This window comes from Lynx canadensis, chromosome D4 (genome assembly GCF_007474595.2).
Source record: "Lynx canadensis isolate LIC74 chromosome D4, mLynCan4.pri.v2, whole genome shotgun sequence".
Taxonomy (NCBI): domain Eukaryota; kingdom Metazoa; phylum Chordata; class Mammalia; order Carnivora; family Felidae; genus Lynx; species Lynx canadensis.
In genome coordinates this window covers 12,153,547-12,171,409 of record NC_044315.2, presented here as the reverse complement: position 1 = coordinate 12,171,409, position 17,863 = coordinate 12,153,547, and the positions used below count along the sequence as shown (strand labels likewise).

The 17,863-nt window shown below is 38.0% G+C and overlaps 1 protein-coding gene and 1 long non-coding RNA gene across 7 annotated transcripts in view; one reads left to right on the top strand and one right to left on the bottom strand.

Annotated features, from left to right (window-relative positions):
- The window catches only part of PTAR1 (protein prenyltransferase alpha subunit repeat containing 1), a 50,716-nt gene that overhangs the window by 12,581 nt on the left and 20,272 nt on the right, over positions 1 to 17,863 (top strand). For all 3 annotated transcript variants that reach the window (XM_030293314.1, XM_030293317.1, XM_030293318.2), the window contains exons 3-4: positions 7,334 to 7,400; positions 16,329 to 16,433. In XM_030293314.1, coding sequence (XP_030149174.1) covers positions 7,334 to 7,400; positions 16,329 to 16,433 — 172 coding nt within the window. The remainder of the gene's footprint in view (positions 1 to 7,333; positions 7,401 to 16,328; positions 16,434 to 17,863) is intronic.
- LOC115499420 overlaps positions 10,317 to 17,863 on the bottom strand; it is a 62,133-nt gene continuing 54,586 nt past the window's right edge. For all 4 annotated transcript variants that reach the window (XR_003964153.1, XR_003964150.1, XR_003964151.1 and 1 more), the window contains one exon: positions 10,317 to 11,184. This is a non-coding gene — a long non-coding RNA (uncharacterized LOC115499420). The remainder of the gene's footprint in view (positions 11,185 to 17,863) is intronic.

Sequence of the window (17,863 nt, the reverse complement as noted above, 5' to 3'; positions counted from 1 at the left end):
TTTTCAACGATTTTTCATCTGTTGGATAAACGTTTAAATTCAAGATGAACTTTTAAAGTTAAGATGGAGATCTGGATTTGTTTTCACTTGAAAAAGCAGGTACATAAGTTTCTGCACAGCAACAATTGGCCGGGGCTCGTAGCCTCTGCTTTCTCGTGACTGACTCAGCCTGTTCACTTTGCCGCAGCCTCCTCCTGTCCATCAGATACGGAGGCAGAGTGTCGACTGCTCCTTATCATCAGGTTTGCTTTGCTCTTTTTTTTGACATTCACTCAAACCCTAGAAGCATTAGAATTTGCAGCCATTTGCCATACCTTCCAGCCACAACAGACACTGTTCCATTCTCGGACTTTGCTGTGCACCACTGCCTTATTTCCATGCCTTTGCTGAGGCCAGCTTCATGTCTTATGTTGTCACCGTTGTTGTGGTGCGAACACACACCCACACACAGCACACACTTGTGAAGGCTGTTTGACTGCTCCAGGACGTGGTAATTCCTTCTCTGCACTCCCCTGGGGGTCTTTATTCAGACTGCTTGCATAGTAGCACTTATCACACTTCATTGTCGTTGATTATTTAAAAACATTTTCCCCAGGTAGATTGTGAGTTTGTAAGAAAGAGGGATTATGGCTTGTCTGTCTTTGTATACTCAGCACCATTGTGTGTTCAACAGACATTTGTCAAATAAGTAACAAGAGTTTGGTAAGCGAGAGGTTTTAGCTCAGTCTGGCTATCGATTCACTGATTGTATTCTGTAATAACAGGGCCTTTCTGGTGTTTACCACATAGCTTTATCTCAAGTGTCTCTTCTTGTGGTAACCTGAAGGTATTTTGGAGGAAGAGATTAGCCCACCTAGTTGGCCTTGGATTTATTTCTAGATGCATGAAAACATATCTCTGTCAGAGACAGTCGTCCATTGCAGCGACCATTACCAGGTGACTCCTGGCTTGGGGCCATTTCTGGAATGCCATTGTGACAGAAAGAATATTGATTTTTCTCTGACACTTCTGTAGCATCCCTTTGTTCTCTCCTTGTCACAGTTGAAATTTAGCTATTTTTCTGTGTATAGTATGTCCCGATTCATTTTCTCCTTGTGATGTGATGTGATGTTGAGTTAGACATGTATCAGAGTGTGTGTAACAAAGAAACATTCATTTGCTCATATATGTTCTGGTATTTGGAGAGAGATCTTGGGTGATTTCAAGAGACCATGGGGATATCAGTAGTTCACATCTGCTGGGTAACAAAGAATATGGTATGTGGGGCACCTGGGTGGCCCAGTTGGTTGGATGTCTGACTATTGATTTTGGCTCAGGTCATGATCCCAGGTTCGTGGGATCGAGCTCCACATTGGGCTCCATGCTGAACATGGAGCCTGCTTGAGATTCTCTCCCCTTCTGCCCATCTCCTCCTCCTCCTCTTTCCTCCTTCTCTCTCTCTTTAAAATTAAAAAAAAAAAAAAAAAAGAATACGGTATATAGTTGATGAAATGTAGAAGTAAAATAGTTCCTGTTAACTATTGATTATATATGTTTATCTTTAGATCTTGGTTCAGTCCTGACTTGAAGAGGACAAAGTATTGTACACAGTGTGCTCGATTAAGAAAGAGCATCTGCTTTGCAGGAAAACATCTGTATTTAGACTCCATTTGTTAGCATGCTGAAGTCACTTGGCAGTGACTTTAGGCAGATTATTTAACCTCTTCCTATTTCCTCACCAAAAAAAGGGAATTGTAAAAGGTGTCAGAGGGTGTTGAGAGGATTTCCTGAGCCAGTGTGTATAAAGCAGCCAGCACACTCTGTCCCAAAAATAAATAAAAAAACGTTGAAAAAAAATTAAAAAAAAAAAAAAAAAAAAGGGGCGCCTGGGTGGCGCAGTCGGTTAAGCGTCCGACTTCAGCCAGGTCACGATCTCGTGGTCTGTGAGTTCGAGCCCCGCGTCAGGCTCTGGGCTGATGGCTCGGAACCTGGAGCCTGTTTCCGATTCTGTGTCTCCCTCTCTCTCTGCCCCTTACCCGTTCATGCTCTGTTTCTCTCTGTCCCAAAAATAAATAAAAAACGTTGAAAAAAAATTAAAAAAAAAAAAATAAAGCAGCCAGCACAGTGCCTGGCCTGTAGTAGGCTCTCAAGAAACATGAGTTTCCTTTCTCTGGTTTATCCAGAACCAGAGGAGAAGAAGAATGGAAATATACATGTAATTCAGGAATGATTCTTTAATTATGTCCAATATTTCTAAGCTGGTTACTTCTCCTTCTTTGACCCTTTCCCATTTCTGACATTTTACTTCACTCTTAACCTCTTGGATCTAACTGGAATACTTCCTGACGGAGGTCCTATCTGAACTTGAGTCTTGAGTTTGGAGGAGTTGGCAGTGTGTCACAGAGGAGGGGAAAAGGGCTTGTCGCTCTTGCGGGTCACCAGGCACCACTGATGGTTGAGGCTGTTGATCTGAGATTCTTACAAGTTAAGAAATCACCTTCTGTTGAGCAGTCACTGCTGAGACAGCTTGGGAGATTGTTTTCCTCCCTCTGGTGGCATCCAGTCCCACTATAGTTTGTGGAACTGGGCTAGGAGATACAGGCTTTGGAACTGGAATTATCATTGAGTGCTTACTGTGTGTCAGGTACTGTCCTAAGGCTTCGTGAATGTGAATCGTTTAACACCCCATGAGGTAGTACTGTTAAGAGCTCCATGTTACATACGAGGAGGACACAGAGGCTCAGACAGATTAAGTGACCCAGTAAGTGGTAGGGCTGGGCTGTGAGTCCAGTAGCTGCTGTTGCCTTGCTAGGGCGAGCCCCTTTCCTAGAGGAAGCCTGACTCTGATTAGCTCTCCTTTCCACACAGCCACAAAATGAAAAGTGGCAACTTACATATGTTCTATGTTTACTGGCTTCTGCCTTGTGCTGCTGTATAGAAGTATCTCTGTAATGGAGGATGAACTTGTCTTCAATTACGAGTGTGGAAGGAGAGCTGTGTTAAAGTGTAGTTGACTCTTCAGCAGTGCAGGGATTAGGGGCAGTGGAGTCACCCCGCCTAGTGCATTCAGAAATCTGCATATAACTTTTGACTCCCCAAAGACTTAACTAGTAATAGTCTACTGTTGACCGGAAGCCTTAGTGATAACATAAACAGTCAACATGTATTTTGTGTGTTATGTGTTTAATATACCATATTCTTACAATAAAGTAAGCTGGAGAAAAGAAAATGTTAACAAAATCATAAGGAAGAGAACATACACATTTACCGTGCTGTACTGTATTTATCAAAAAATATTGGCATATAAATAGACCTGTGTGGTACAAACCTGTGTGTTCAAGGGTCAGCTGTACAAATAAATGGTGACTGCTGTTGGTCACACACATTTTAATGCCAAAAGGGAAAGCCAAAAGACTAAGTACCAGTTTACCTAGGTAGTATAATGGATTTCGAAAAATTGTAGACTTGAAATTCTGGAAGCTTGTCCTATCATGCACAAGCATTTCCATATAGCTACTTAACAATTGGATTTTTTTTAATTCCTTATTTTATAAGTTTAGAAATTTAGGTAGTTTCACTGTAAGAACTCATTTCTGATTTCTTTGATTAGTTGATGTTGAAAGTATTCATTTCTTGGGTGGTAAGTAGTAATGATGTTCCATTGAGCAAGTATTTGGTTTGGTTGAACACTCACTGTGTATCACGTAACTATGGAGAAATGGAATGAATCTCATTGGCTCACAACAGAGATTGATGTTCTCATCATCCTTATTTCACAGATAAGGAGACGGAAGGTCGAAGATACTAAGTTATATTGGCAATTAAGTGGAGAAGCTGGGATTCAAACCCAGGCGGTATGGCTGTAAGGCCTTACCACTCCTCTGTGCTGGGGGTAGACATGGAACTTCTTTTGTTGGGGCCATATTTTTCTCATCTTTGTTGAGTGAAGGAGTAATCTGAAGGTGTTATTAGACAGGACCTTCCTCCAAGAAAATTTACAGTCTCATCAAGAAGAGATTATTTATACAATATTGGTAACAAAGTAAGGTAGCACACAGAACATAGAAATAAAAGATTATTGGGATTCTCTATCTCCCTTTCTCTGTGCCCCTTCCCCACTCTCAAAAATAAACTTTTTTTTTTTTTTTTTTTTCCAAAAAAAGGAAGATTGTGTCTAGGTAAATAGGTCAGGAGAGACTTTATGAGTAAAATTTTTTGTTTTGTTTTGATATTTAGATATAGGAGGACATTTCTGGCAGAGAAGAGCAAGCTGGTAAATCTGAATTGTCCAGAGAGGGTAGGCAGATAGGAGGTGTGTTTAGAGAATGGAGGGGTTTACTTCAGGTGGAGTGTAACACAGGAAGGGCAAGTAGTAGAAGGGCAGGCTGACCAGGAGATTGTGGGTTCTTGTTTCTGACCAGGTTCTAGCTTTCTGGTACATTTCCCCAGCAGTCTCCTGGCGAGCACCCTGTGTGAACAACCACGCCCCTTTATCCTTGCTCATACTGGTTTTCCGGTCTGCGGTGCTCTTTACCACTTTATTCACTTATAGCCTTCCCTGGGTACTCCAGTAAGAATTATTTTCAACTGCTTTGGTGGTCCCCAAAATATGGTATGTGTTTCTGCTTCGTAATTATTTCCTTTTGTCTTCTATAATTGTATGTTCTCTCCAACTAAAGGGTAGCCTTCTAAAAGGCAAGATCAGGTCTTACTTATCATTATATCCCTTCTGTTAGTCCTGAGGGCCCACTTTAATATATGCACATTATCAATATTTCGAATATTTGTGGAATTAATCAAATAATAGTATAGAAAGTTACAGCTATTTTTCTTGGTAAATATTAAATTAGTGCCAAAAGCTTCTAAAGGTAAAAGAAGAGAGATTAATGAGATTATTCTCTTTTTTTCAAGTTTATTTATGTACTTAGCACACACGTGAGCAGGGTAGGGGCAAAGAGAGAGGGAAAGAGAGACTCCCAAGCAGGCCTGGCAGTGTCAGTGTGGAGCCTGATGCGGGGCTCGAACCCATGAACGGTGAGATCATGACCTAAGCTGAAATCAAGAGTCGGATGCTTAACTGACTGAGCCACCCAGGCACCACATAGTATTCTTTATAGACGTAATTGTGTTTATGCATATAATGACTTGTCATGAAGATAGAGGACAAAAAATGTATGCTAATGCTACCTTTTGTTTCTTATTTACTGAATGTCATAGTAATGAAATCACAGTCTCACAAAAAATATTAATTTTTAAGATGCTTGAGAATGAAGTAATTTTTTTGTTCATATAGAATATTTTTATTTATTTATTTATAAGTTTTAGGTCATGCCATTATTTTTTTTAAGTTTATTTTTTTGACAGAGAGAGAGAGAGAGAGAGAGCATGAGTGGGGGAGGAGCAGAGAGAGGGAGACACAGAATCCAAAGCAGGCTCCAGGCTCTGAGCCGTCAGCACAGAGCCTGGCGCGGGGCTTGAACTCAGGGACCACGAGATCATGACCCGAGCTGAATTCGGACACTCAACCGACTGAGCCACCCAGGCGCCCCTGTTCATTTAGAATATTTTTAAATGCCTATAGAAATACATTTGTACATGTTCTTTTGTGTCCCAATTATTTATTATAGACGCATATTTTAATTGCAGTATAATTGAGTTATTAAAGACAAGTCAGATGCTGACTTTGCCACATACTGATTGGGTGTCCAGAGGCAAATTATTTAAACTTATATCAGTTTCCCTATCTATGAAGCAGAATAAGAATATCTTGAACCATAATCCTGAGAACTCAATGAAATCATGTAAATAAAAGACTTACTGTGGTGCCTGGTATACACTATTGCTAAAAAATTATAATTATTTTTATTATTTTGTTTTACTTAGTGTTTAATATGAGCTTGGTAGAGGTTATCTCAATTTCATGTCTCTGCATTGATCATCTTAATCCTAAACTTCTCTTTTCAGTTTTAATAAAAGGAAGACAATACGTCTAAATATATTAATGATTTTGTTCTATTAAACAAGCTTTTGGAGCTTATTTGAATATATACGAGTTCTGTCAATATCATGATCACTAAATAGCTAATGAATATGAATGGGCTGTTAAAAAACGAAAATAGAAAATACCAAACAAAAATGAAAAAAATGTTTATATTAATAATTGTAAATTAAAGTTGTAAGATAAAACAGAAACAGAATAATTTTGTATCTGCTACATTTATTTTTTATTTTTTATTTTTTTTAAATTTTTTTTTCAACGTTTTTTATTTATTTTTGGGACAGAGAGAGACAGAGCATGAACGGGGGAGGGGCAGAGAGAGAGGGAGACACAGAATCGGAAACAGGCTCCAGGCTCTGAGCCATCAGCCCAGAGCCCGACGCGGGGCTCGAACTCACGGACCGCGAGATCGCGACCTGGCTGAAGTCGGACGCGTAACCGACTGCGCCACCCAGGCGCCCCTACGTTTATTTTTTAAATACAGTTACCTCGGTTAGAGTTACAGGGACATAAGTACACACTTGTTATTCTTGGCAATGTGAATAGATACAATTCATTTGAAGGACAGTTCGGAAATGCTTAGTAGGAGCCATACTGGTATTTACATTGTTTGACCTAGTAGTTCAACTCCTGGAAATATGTCCTAAGAAAATAAGCTAGGAGACAAAAAGTGTGTTTATAGTAATGTTAACTATAATATTAAAAGCAAACAGGAAACAACCTAAGATAAAGATAAATGATAGTATATTACACTAAGAGCTTCTTATGTAGCTGTTAAAAATGCATACTGTAGCAGTATTGGAGAATGCATATGAAATAATACTGAATGAAGAAAGAGAACAAAATTGTGCATTTGTCATTGCTATGACTATGTAAAAATGTGTATGACAAAAGATAATCTTTGCAAAGGAACGTGAATGAATTGTGTTAAATGATCATGAGTAGGTTTTTTTCCCCTTTTGAAAAATTGCACATAGTCAACTACTGAAATATTTGTGGAATTAAAAGAATAATGGTATAGAAATCATATTTCTTTTCCTTGGTCAGTATTACATTAGTGCCAAAAACTACTATAAGAATGAGGAGATTAATTTGCATATTCTTTGTAGGTACATTGTATTGTGAAGTTGTTTGAGTGTCAGCTTTTAAAAGATTGTTACATTTGTCATAAAGTAGAAAAAAATCTTGAGGATATCTTCATACTTCCGGCAGCTTAGAGCAAGGTGTTTACCATTCAAATTATATGACATGGCATATACATAAGGATAACAGGAGACACAAATATACAGGGCCTTGAAAGAGAAGCCAAGCCTCAAAGGGTAGGACTCTTTTTAATGTGACTTCTCTTTATTTTAGAACTGATAGATGTCACATGCACCCTGCTGCTTCTAAACCCAGACTTCACCACTGCATGGAATGTAAGGTATGTCTTCTCACCAGTGATCAAATGAACTTGTCCAAATTTCTGAAGACCTCTAAGCCCCATGAGTTGTTAGCTTTTTGAAAAATGAAATATAAACCATGTATCTATTGCATTTTATGCTTATGTCTTCTGCCTGTTCTTTATATTACCTCCATGGACAGTTCTGACTTAAACTTGGCTCCTCCTTGTATGTCTTTGTCTTTGCTCCATAAACTTTCCTGTCTGAAATATAAATTATTATGTTGAATTATAGTATGCCATTGGATACATGCTTTTATTTTCCTTCCTTTTTAGAAGAGTAGATGCAACCAGTGTAATTGGTTGGTTTGTAAGGCATTGGTTATGTATTTGTGAAGTACAGTGGGAAGTATGTAGGATGAGGATTCAAGGCCATGACCTTTTAGTCTCCGTTTAGTTACTAATATTGTGACCTCTATGGGCAGATCACTTCAAGTCTCTGGCACTTGGGATTTGGGGAAGGGATCACATACATTGATTAGTATCTTAGTTCTTTCATCTGGTTATTTTAGCTTTAAACACAAAATACTTTATGGAAATATCGAAGTTCAGACCAGGTTCCTGTTTTTTTTTTTTTTTTCACTGAAATTTTTTCAGTTATATAATATGTATGGTTTTTAAAAAATGGTGGTCTCTTTGACTAATACAAATTCTCTTAGAGGAAAGCAGGATACAAGTTAAAGATAAAAGTGAAGTCCTGTTGAACATTGTGAATACATTTTAAATTTTCCCATAGGAGAGACCATAGATTATAGCTCTTTATCTTTAAAGATGACTTAAACAATTTATTTAATCTTCTGGGTAAGCAGGGTTACATTCTTAGTTCGTGTTCTGTAATACCTAGTTTTGTATGTGTCACTGATTTTTTAAAATTTAGGTAACTTCTATTATATGTCTTTTTAAATTTTTGAATAATTAGTATTCAGGTATTTAGAGTAAGGAGTAAGAAAAGTATAGAATGAGTTATAGGCTTTAAAATTTACGTAATCTTAGAATTCTGATTTTCTTTTCTAGAAAGCACCACAATGGTTTGTTCATGAGTGGCTACTATATTATAGGGACATACTATAACTTTACTCGTTACCTCATTTAATCCACACAATAGTCGACAACATTTGTTCATTTATCAAGTATTTATTGATCGCTGTATGCTAAGTTCTCGGCACTGGGACTAGAACCACGAACAAAATAAACAAAACCCTGTCCTTGTGGAATTTTTATTCTAATAGGGGAAGAAAGGAAATAAAGACATTTACTAAATAAAATATACATTAGATCAAATGGTGGTTAAATCCTGCGGTGAAACTGGGACGGGAAAGTGGGGAAGGCCGGGAGGAGGATGGGAATACTAGTATTGCAGTTTTAAGTAGGGGGCAGCAAAGACTGCCATGAAGATGGGGATCAATCTGTGAGTTCTGGGGTACGAGCATTCCAAGAAGAGGGAACAGCAGCAAGCGGGAAAGCTGGCGGTGGTGCCCAAAGTGCTCCTTGGTGCACTGAGACAGCAAGGCAGCCCGCGCGGCTGGCACAGCGGGAATGAGGGAGAGAGTAATAGAAGAGGCCGGAGTGTAAGGGAGCCGATCTCACAGGGCTTTTGTAGATCTTCCTAAGCTGTGGTAGGAACTTGGACTCTTACTCAGGGGGAGATAGAAAGCCCTGGAAGCTGAAGAGGGACAGTATCTCACTTTAGAAACTCTAGCTCCTGTGGAAAGTAGACTATAGGAGTGCAGGGGGGTGGTTGGGAACTTAGGCAGTGGTTGTGGTAAAAGATGAGATGCGGTTAGGTGAGAGATGCTGTGATTGGAGGTAGAATTTAGAAATGGAAAAGGTGAGATTCTCACTGTATTTTATTGAACTGTATAAGCTTTGTATTTAATAAACCAATTTTAAAGACACAGATGATGAATTCGATGCAGGAAAGAGAAAGAAGAAGGTCAAGCCTGTGTCTGGTTTTTGGCTTGAGGAATGGAAAGGATGGAGTTGCCCTTTACTGAAATGGGGCTGCTTGGAGGAGGAGCGGATCCAGGTGGGGGTGCTGGGTGGAAGTGAGGAGTTCAGCGTGGGACACATTAGATTTGTGTCCTTGTACTTGTGTATGAATCTGAAGTTCAGGCAGGAGTTCGAAGCCAGATGTAAATATGGGAGTCACTAGAAAATGGGTGGTGGTATTTAAGGCCCTGAGACTGTTTGAGGCACCCAAAGGAGTGGGTGTGGATAGAGGAAAGAACCGGCGTAGAAAGCACTGGGACACTACAGGTTTCTAGTGTTGCACAATCCAGTATAGTGGGACACAAGCCATGTGCGGCCCTTGAAAGGCGACTCATCTCACTTGACATGTGCTGTAAGTGTAAACTACGTATCAGATTCCAAAGACTCAGTACCCCCAAAGGTAAAATATCTTGTTAGTAATTTTTAGATTGAATTCCATGTTGAAATTATATTTGGGGCATATTGAGTTAAATAAAATACATTGCTTTATACTTGTTTGTAAGGTAGCTGTTATAAAAGCTGAAATTACATACAGGGCTCACATTGGTGACTCACATATTTCTGTTGGGCACTGCTGTCCTAGACTGCGTGATGAGGAATCCGTAAGGGAGACTTTTAGGAAGGAGCTATAAACTCAGAACTGAGAGCTTTCTTATGGGTAGGGACCACGTCTTTTTTTTCCCCCCTTTCTTTCCCTACCATCGACTACTCTAGTGCCTGGCACATAATCAGCCTGGCACTGAACATAATTAAATTGAGTGAAAAAGAAATGAAGGTAATAGAGAAGTGGGAGTACCGTTTTCCCTCGTGCTCTCAGTTCATCATTATCACAGAGGACTTGAAAATCCTTCAACCAGAAAAAGATTGTTACTAGCACAGTGTACAAACATACACACGTACATAGACATCTACACACACACATATATAATTTATTGTATATTTTATAGGGAAGTTCAGTTCAGGAGAAAGAACCTGGTCTTAACATACATGGATCTCGGTCCTTTTTTCATTAATTAACTAGCAGTTGACTTTAGAGGCAAACACTGTTAACTTCACAACAGTTTTAGTTTCTATATCTGTGAAATAAAAGATTTGAGCTAAGTAATTTTTTTATGATTCTTTTCAAACTGTTTTCAATTTTTGCATGGTCTGGTTTTTGGGAAATTCGCTCCATAAATGTGACTTCAATGATATTCACAGCAATCACTTTTGAAAGTTATTCTAGTAAGATGATCAGTGAAGTTGTGTGCTAAAGGAATAAAAAGGAAACTTTGATTCTTTAAAAAAAAGTCCATTTGTGGGTGTGTGTTCTAGTAAGTCTTAATTCGTATCAGTAAGGCTGACATGAAGACATAGGATCATGAGTACATTTTATGCAAAAACAACCAGCTTTGGAAAGTAAATTGATCTAACCTTGTAAGGTCTCTTGCAGATCAAATACTTAACACTCTGTTTAATTGTTGGTGTATTTCTTGTGCAGTAACTCTGGGAAGCATTGATTGATTTTGACTGTATGTTAGAAACCGCTAAAACATGGTATTAATACATCAGCATTTCATTTTATAGGTATTGTGGCCTCAGGGGAAAAAATAGACGCAAGAATAAGTTTTTGAGCTGATTTCCTGTGATTACAGTGAGTGATGGATATAGTTTAAAAATCCAGCCAGTTGCAGAAAAAAAATGAATGGTACTTTTTTTGCCTTGAAATTCAGCAAAGTACTTCATGAAGGAGCTTGGCTTCATAACAGTGTCCTATTTTTTCCATCATTCCGTGAACCTACATAGAGTAACAAGCAGAACATCTTTGAGCAAAGATAAATAACAAAATAGCTGACGCCAAGTTCCCATGATCGTGTCCTTTACTCATAGCCTATCGAGTTAACCTGGGGACTTTATTTTATGCAGGTTAGATGTTTGCTTCCAATCTGAGTTCCAGGACCTTGAGTCTAAGTTACCTATTCTCCCCTAGCTTCAGTTGTGTCTTCTGTAAAATTGAGGTGATAGTAGGTTGTGCCGTATGGAATTGTTTTTATAAATCAGAAACGATTAAACCTAAGCATCCAGATCCTGGTTTCTAACGCCCTTCTCTAATAAAAGGAAATAGGCTTCTTGAAGAAATGTCTCATTCTAAGAGCAGGGCAGGAAATAGATAAGATGCGTGTGGAATATCTCAAAGAGCCAGAAAGTAAGGAAGTGCTCAAAGAGGAAAATGATGGGAATATGTCAGGGGTTTCTATAGCCAAAGCTTGAACACCTGAGCAATAACATACCACTGGATTGTACCCTGAAGTGTAAAATGGGTGCTCATAGTGGCTCAGTGACATAAATAATTGACTAAGCAAGCAAAAAGTAGACAGATCTCCCGTATAGAAGGATTCCAAGTAATTTATCCAGGCGGTCCCCTCAGGGAGCTGGAGTACAACTCCCCTACTCCTTAAGTGGAATTTCTTTCCAAAAAGCACGGTGGAGAAACCTGACATGTACCATCTTACCGAGGTCATCAAGGTCAGCATCAGCTGGGACAAGTCATGATATTCTGTGCCCTGGGAAATGATGCGATAAAGGTGGTACTTTGTGGTCTCTTCCTCCTCAAAACCCTGGTCTAACCGTAAGAAAAGTTTCATATAAAATACCTCATTAGGACTCATAAAGACTGTCAAGGTTTATCTGAGCAGCCCAAGGAGACATAACCAAACGCAATGTGATGTTCTGGTCAGGGTGCTGGACTAGATAAAGGACATTTGGTAAAAATGAAGGAATTCTGAATAAAGTATGGACTTCCAATAGTAATTTACTGATGGTGGTTCATCAGTTATGACAAATGTACTATAATATATTAATAAAGGAAACTGGGTACAGGGTATACAAGAATTCTCTGTACTATCCTTAGAACTTTTCTGTAAATTTAAAACAATTGTAAGATTGAAAGTTTATTTAAGACTTTTTTTTCTAAGTGATCTCTACACCCAACATGGGGCTTGAACTTACAACCATGAAATCAAGAGTCACATGCTTTACCCAGCCAGGTATCCCAAAAGTTTATTTAAAAAAAGAAATAAAATTAAGACATAAATTCTTAAAAAAAAGAAACTGCCTGGGTGGCTCAGTTGGTTAAGCGTCCAACTGTTGATTTTGGCTCAGGTCATGATCTCGCAGTTTGTGAGTTCGAGCCCCACATCAGGCTCTGTGCTAACAGTGCTGAGCCTGCTTGGGATTCTCTCTCTCTCTCTCTCTCTCTCTCTCTCTCTCAAAATAAATAAATAAAGTTAAAAAATGTTTTTTAAAAAAATAATAAAGACAAACCCCCCAAAAAACCCCAAAACAATTGAGTATCGGCAATTTCATATGGTTCTACATAATATAGGATTGTTTTGAGGATTAAATTAGATAATATGTGTAAGTCACTTAACACAGTGCCTGATTCAGGGAAAGTGTACAGTAAATGGTAGTTTTTATGAGGATGATTTTTATTATCATCATTATGGTTATTTCAGACAGAATAAAGATATACAGTAAAAAAAAGATGGCATTTGTTTATTCACTCATTACTGTGTGCCATGCACTGAGCTAATCAGTGAAGACTTAGCCATGGACAAGATACACGGCCCCTGGTTTCCTACAAATTAAATCAAGTGACAGCAGAGAGAAACCATAACTAATAACTTGAGATGGAGAGAAGACAGAAAAACTTAAATGAGACAAACTTTGTAGAAATATAAAAGCCCTCGCTTAATTTCATCCCAGTAAGTTGTGCGTGTAGCACAGCACTGTTCCCATCACCCCCTGCTCTTAATAAAACCACACAGGTGGCCTTTTCCTTTCCAAGGTACTTCTCCCCACATTTATTTGACCTTTGTTTTCTTCCTTCGTCCTCTGTTAGCAGTGTATCACCTAAGGCTTTTAGGATGAATCTCAAAGCCCAGCTTATTCAATATGCCTAAAAATAAAGCCACCTCAAATTTAAGGTAGTACTCCATTTCCTCAATAAGAAAAGTCTAAAAAAAACTTTTTAGGCTAATATCAATATGTAATCTTAAACTATGTGCATGAGATAAACAAATGTCATACTCTGATAATTTTTAAATTTAGTCACATACCTTTAAAATAGCATGTTATGTAAAGTATTTTAACTTATTAATTCATCATATTCTTACATTTCATCAAACAATTTAATTCAAATGTTTTATGTGGTTTATGGACATCAGTGACTTTGTCATCATGAGAGTTATTTTTTCAACTTACTCAGCAGTTTTCCAGAGCACATCAAGTTTACATGTATCTAGCTCGTCTGAGATATAGCACTTTATGAATCCATGTGTGACTAAAATTTTTCTCAAGATAGATTCCTACTTGAATGCATTCGAGCAGTTGATTTTCTTTTATGATTATGTCTTGGTTCTGTGATAGCTATACCTTAATCAATTACTGTATTTCTTTTTCAAGTGATCTTTAAAATTTTATGACAGTATTTAATGCCTACAGTGTTCAGTCCTGTCCCCAGGAATGTTTATTAAATTGTTATTTAAATTTTGCTTGCTTTCTTATGATTCTATTTGGTGATATTTTATTTATTTTTTTTAATGTTTATTTTTGAGAGAGCGAGAGAGAGAGAGAGAGAGAGAGTGTGAGCGGGAGAGGGGCAGAGAGAGAGGGAGACACGGAATCTGAAGCAGGCTCCAGGCTCTGAGCTGTCAGCACAGAGCACAATGCCCGGCTCAAACTCACAAACCATGAGATTATGAGCCCAAATCAGACGGTTAACCGACCGAGCCACCCAGACGCACCTATCTGGTGATCTTTTAAAGCATCCATATATGATATTGATTGAGGTTATTTCAGGCTGATATAGCTTACCATATATGTTGTTCAAAATAAATTAAGGGAGCACCCCTAATTTTACAAACTTTGTAAAGATTCAGATATAAAGTGACTGCTCTTTTCTGAAGAAAATTTTGATTATTTCCTCACAGACATATATGACAGTCTATGTAGGCAGTTGTAAATAAGGTGAGGTTTAAAATTTAGTCAATGGAAACGAGGCTGCCTACAGTAAATTCTATACCATAGAGTTTGGTGCATCACCTAGAAGGCTTGTCTAAACACAGTGCTTTGTCACTGGCTTTTGAATCCGTGGGTCTGCGATGAGATCTGAGAATCTGCATTTCTCATAAGTTTCAGATGATGGTGATGCTGTAGTTAAGGACCTTACATTGAGAAACACTGTGTTACAAAGAAGTTAAAATTGGGGCGCCTGGGTGGCGCAGTCGGTTAAGCGTCCGACTTCAGCCAGGTCACGATCTCACGGTCCGTGAGTTCGAGCCCCGCGTCAGGCTCTGGGCTGATGGCTCAGAGCCTGGAGCCTGTTTCTGATTCTGTGTCTCCCTCTCTCTCTGCCCCTCCCCCGTTCATGCTCTGTCTCTCTCTGTCCCAAAAATATATAAACGTTGAAAAAAAAAATTAAAAAAAAAAGAAGTTAAAATTATATAGGAAAATATTTTGCCTCCTTTTACACTGTAGGTATGCTGACTTACTGTGTGAACGAAACATTACTGATGTCAGAAGAAAGAGGACATAGGACTGCGAAAGTAATTTGCTGTTGCATTAGTCTTTCAGTGACTAATACAGAAGTACATAGACTTCCTGTCCAATGAAAGCAAAATAGCAAATCCATTTTTTAAAGCATCCATAAACCTCAGTGTCACTTCAAATTATATTCTGAAATGCCTGACCTAAATGGTTATAAAATATAAATATTTGTTATCACTGTTCAGTATTTTCATTAAAAGGGAAATTGTTTCTCTTATCAAACAAAAATGTAGAAAGAGCACATCGCTGTTGGAAAGAAAATGTATTGTGGTAATTAGGAACTAAATTCATCTAAATAGGTGAGGTATATGATCTGGGCTCTGGTCTTCATGGGATTAAATTTCTCTAAAATAAATGAATTACCAACCCTACCACAGGAAGGACTTTTTAAGATTAGTAAATTCTAGTCAGTGACCTAATTGTATTGTAATAGATTCATTGCAAATTAATTGGGAATATAATCAGGACTATCAGAACCTGAGAAGTAGGTTGAGACCTCTTGCATGACAGTCTTACACCTGCACAGAAGCTCTTCTGTTGGTATTTCAGAGAGCAACGGTCACGGTATCAGGGGCCGTGCAGGTATTTCACCCAGTAATAACATCTTCTGGGAACTTATCCCAAAAGTAATGGTAGAAACAAAAGAAGTCTTAAACATAACGTTCTGTTTCAGAAATATTTCAGAATAGCGAAAACTTGGAAGCAACCCAAATGTCTAACCAAAGAAGAAAAGGTCATTAAATGATAGCGTAGCCAATCAGTGGAAACTATTTGACTGTTTTAAATGTTCACTTTAGAACTGTGGGGTAAGGTAACTCTTAAGCTGTAAAACATAATATAAAATTATATGTTAATTAAATATATATACATATGGGGAAAGACATAAGGGAAAATTGAAAAATAAAAATAGTAATTTTGTTAGGGTAATGTTGAATGAATGATTTTTTCCCTTACATCTTAATCATACTGTGTGTACGATTAACTCCAAGTAGAGCAATTCTTGACTCGTATTGGATCTGCCCTACAGATACTGATGTCAGGCCTTGTGAGTTCTGGAAATGAGACAAGCCAGAGAAGCTCTTTGCCCTCTCCAGCTGGGTAATTCAAGTTCCACTACTGATTTAAGAGCTTCTGTTTCAATTTATTAATCCTGCTAATTTTGAGATAATGAGAATATATTCTCGATTACTTTGTGTGATATTTATGAGAGTTTCATGTTTTGTTTTTTTTTCTTTTTCTTGGAAATTCACTTCATAGTGAGGTTCCATTAATAGCCATGCAGTATGTTTAGATGGAAAGATAAGAGTAACGGTTCTTTTTACTTTTCTTTTACAGAAAAGAGCTGATCCTCTCTGGCACTTTAAATCCAATTAAGGACTTACATCTGGGAAAACTGGCCTTAACTAAATTTCCAAAGAGTCCAGAAACATGGATTCACAGGTGTGGTAACTTTACACTATAGGATTCTTACTTAGGATTCAGAATGGCTGGACAAAAAACACAGTGTCAGTCAGGGTCACATATTGGTTCAGAGTATGAATTCTTAAGCCAAGTTACCTACTTTTAAATCTATATGCCATCACCTGCTCTCTGTGTAATCTTCAGAAATTCAAGCCTCAGTTTTCATTCGTAAAACGGGAATAATAATTACACCTATTTCAGAGTTAATGGTTGGCTTTATATGAGCTAATGTATGTTAACACTGCCACAGTGCCTGGCACATATTAAATACTCAGTAGATTTTAGCTGTTATTATTAACTCTCTGAGCAGTCATAATAGAGATGGCATTTACATATTCAACTATAATGAGCAACTCGGGTTTTAGAATCCATTCAGGTGTGTTTCTGGTACAGATTGCCGTAGTGATGGTTGTGGTTATTAAAACTGACAAAATAAGGGCAGCTGAGGTGAATGGTGTATAGGCCACGCTGAAGTTGCTAAGATGATAATCGCAAAGGATATTTTTAGGTTAAAGGCCCGAGGCAGCCAAAATGCACGTAAAAACTCATCTCAACATCCTGGCTCTCTGAAGCATCTTGCTCTTGGGACTCCACAAAACGACTCCATTTTGACTAAAATGGGATGGTGTGGGCTTGCGGCTGGGGTCAATGGGGAAATTCTTTATAAAGAAGTCCATTCTCAGTTTACTAAGCCACTTAGAACTTTTCTTAAGTCCTGAGCATTTTTAGGATCTTAGTTCAAGATATCTTAGCTGTGATCTTGCCTTTGGCTAGCATTGCAAATCAGCTGCTTCCACTGTGGAGTCCATGGTATTTTCTTAGTAGGAATTGGGATGACACTTCAGAGAGGCATATGAGCGTGTGTATAGAGGTTTGGAAAGGGGTGATGGCAGGGGAAGTGCATTATTGTACCAATTTATAGGTTTATCTAATATTTTATAAAACAGGTTTTTGTTGTTAAGTAAAAACCTTCTGTTCGAAAATGACAAAATGAATTTTTATACTCAATTTCTAGTAACCTTTGGGTTGGAAAATTTCGTCTATAAGAATGCTTCTTACTGAGAAAATATTTGTAAAAACTAAAGACATTAGGTGGTTAGACATGCTTTTTTAGTGCTTTTCATTTAAATGTATGCTAATGAAAATCTTAAATAGACAAGGGGAAAATCTGTGGATAAAGACATTTTAAAATCTCCTTGATGGTTTAACTAATTATATTGTATTTGTGTCTTTCCACATTTTCTGCTATAATAAAGAAATTCTGCTTAATGAAAGCAGTCATAATGCAGTTTCTTATTTGCAAACAAATACACATAGGGTGAGGCATGTACATATAATTAAAGATGTGAACCATGACTCCTCTTCTAGGATTTACCAGCCATTAATTAATATCCCTTCCAGGACCACCA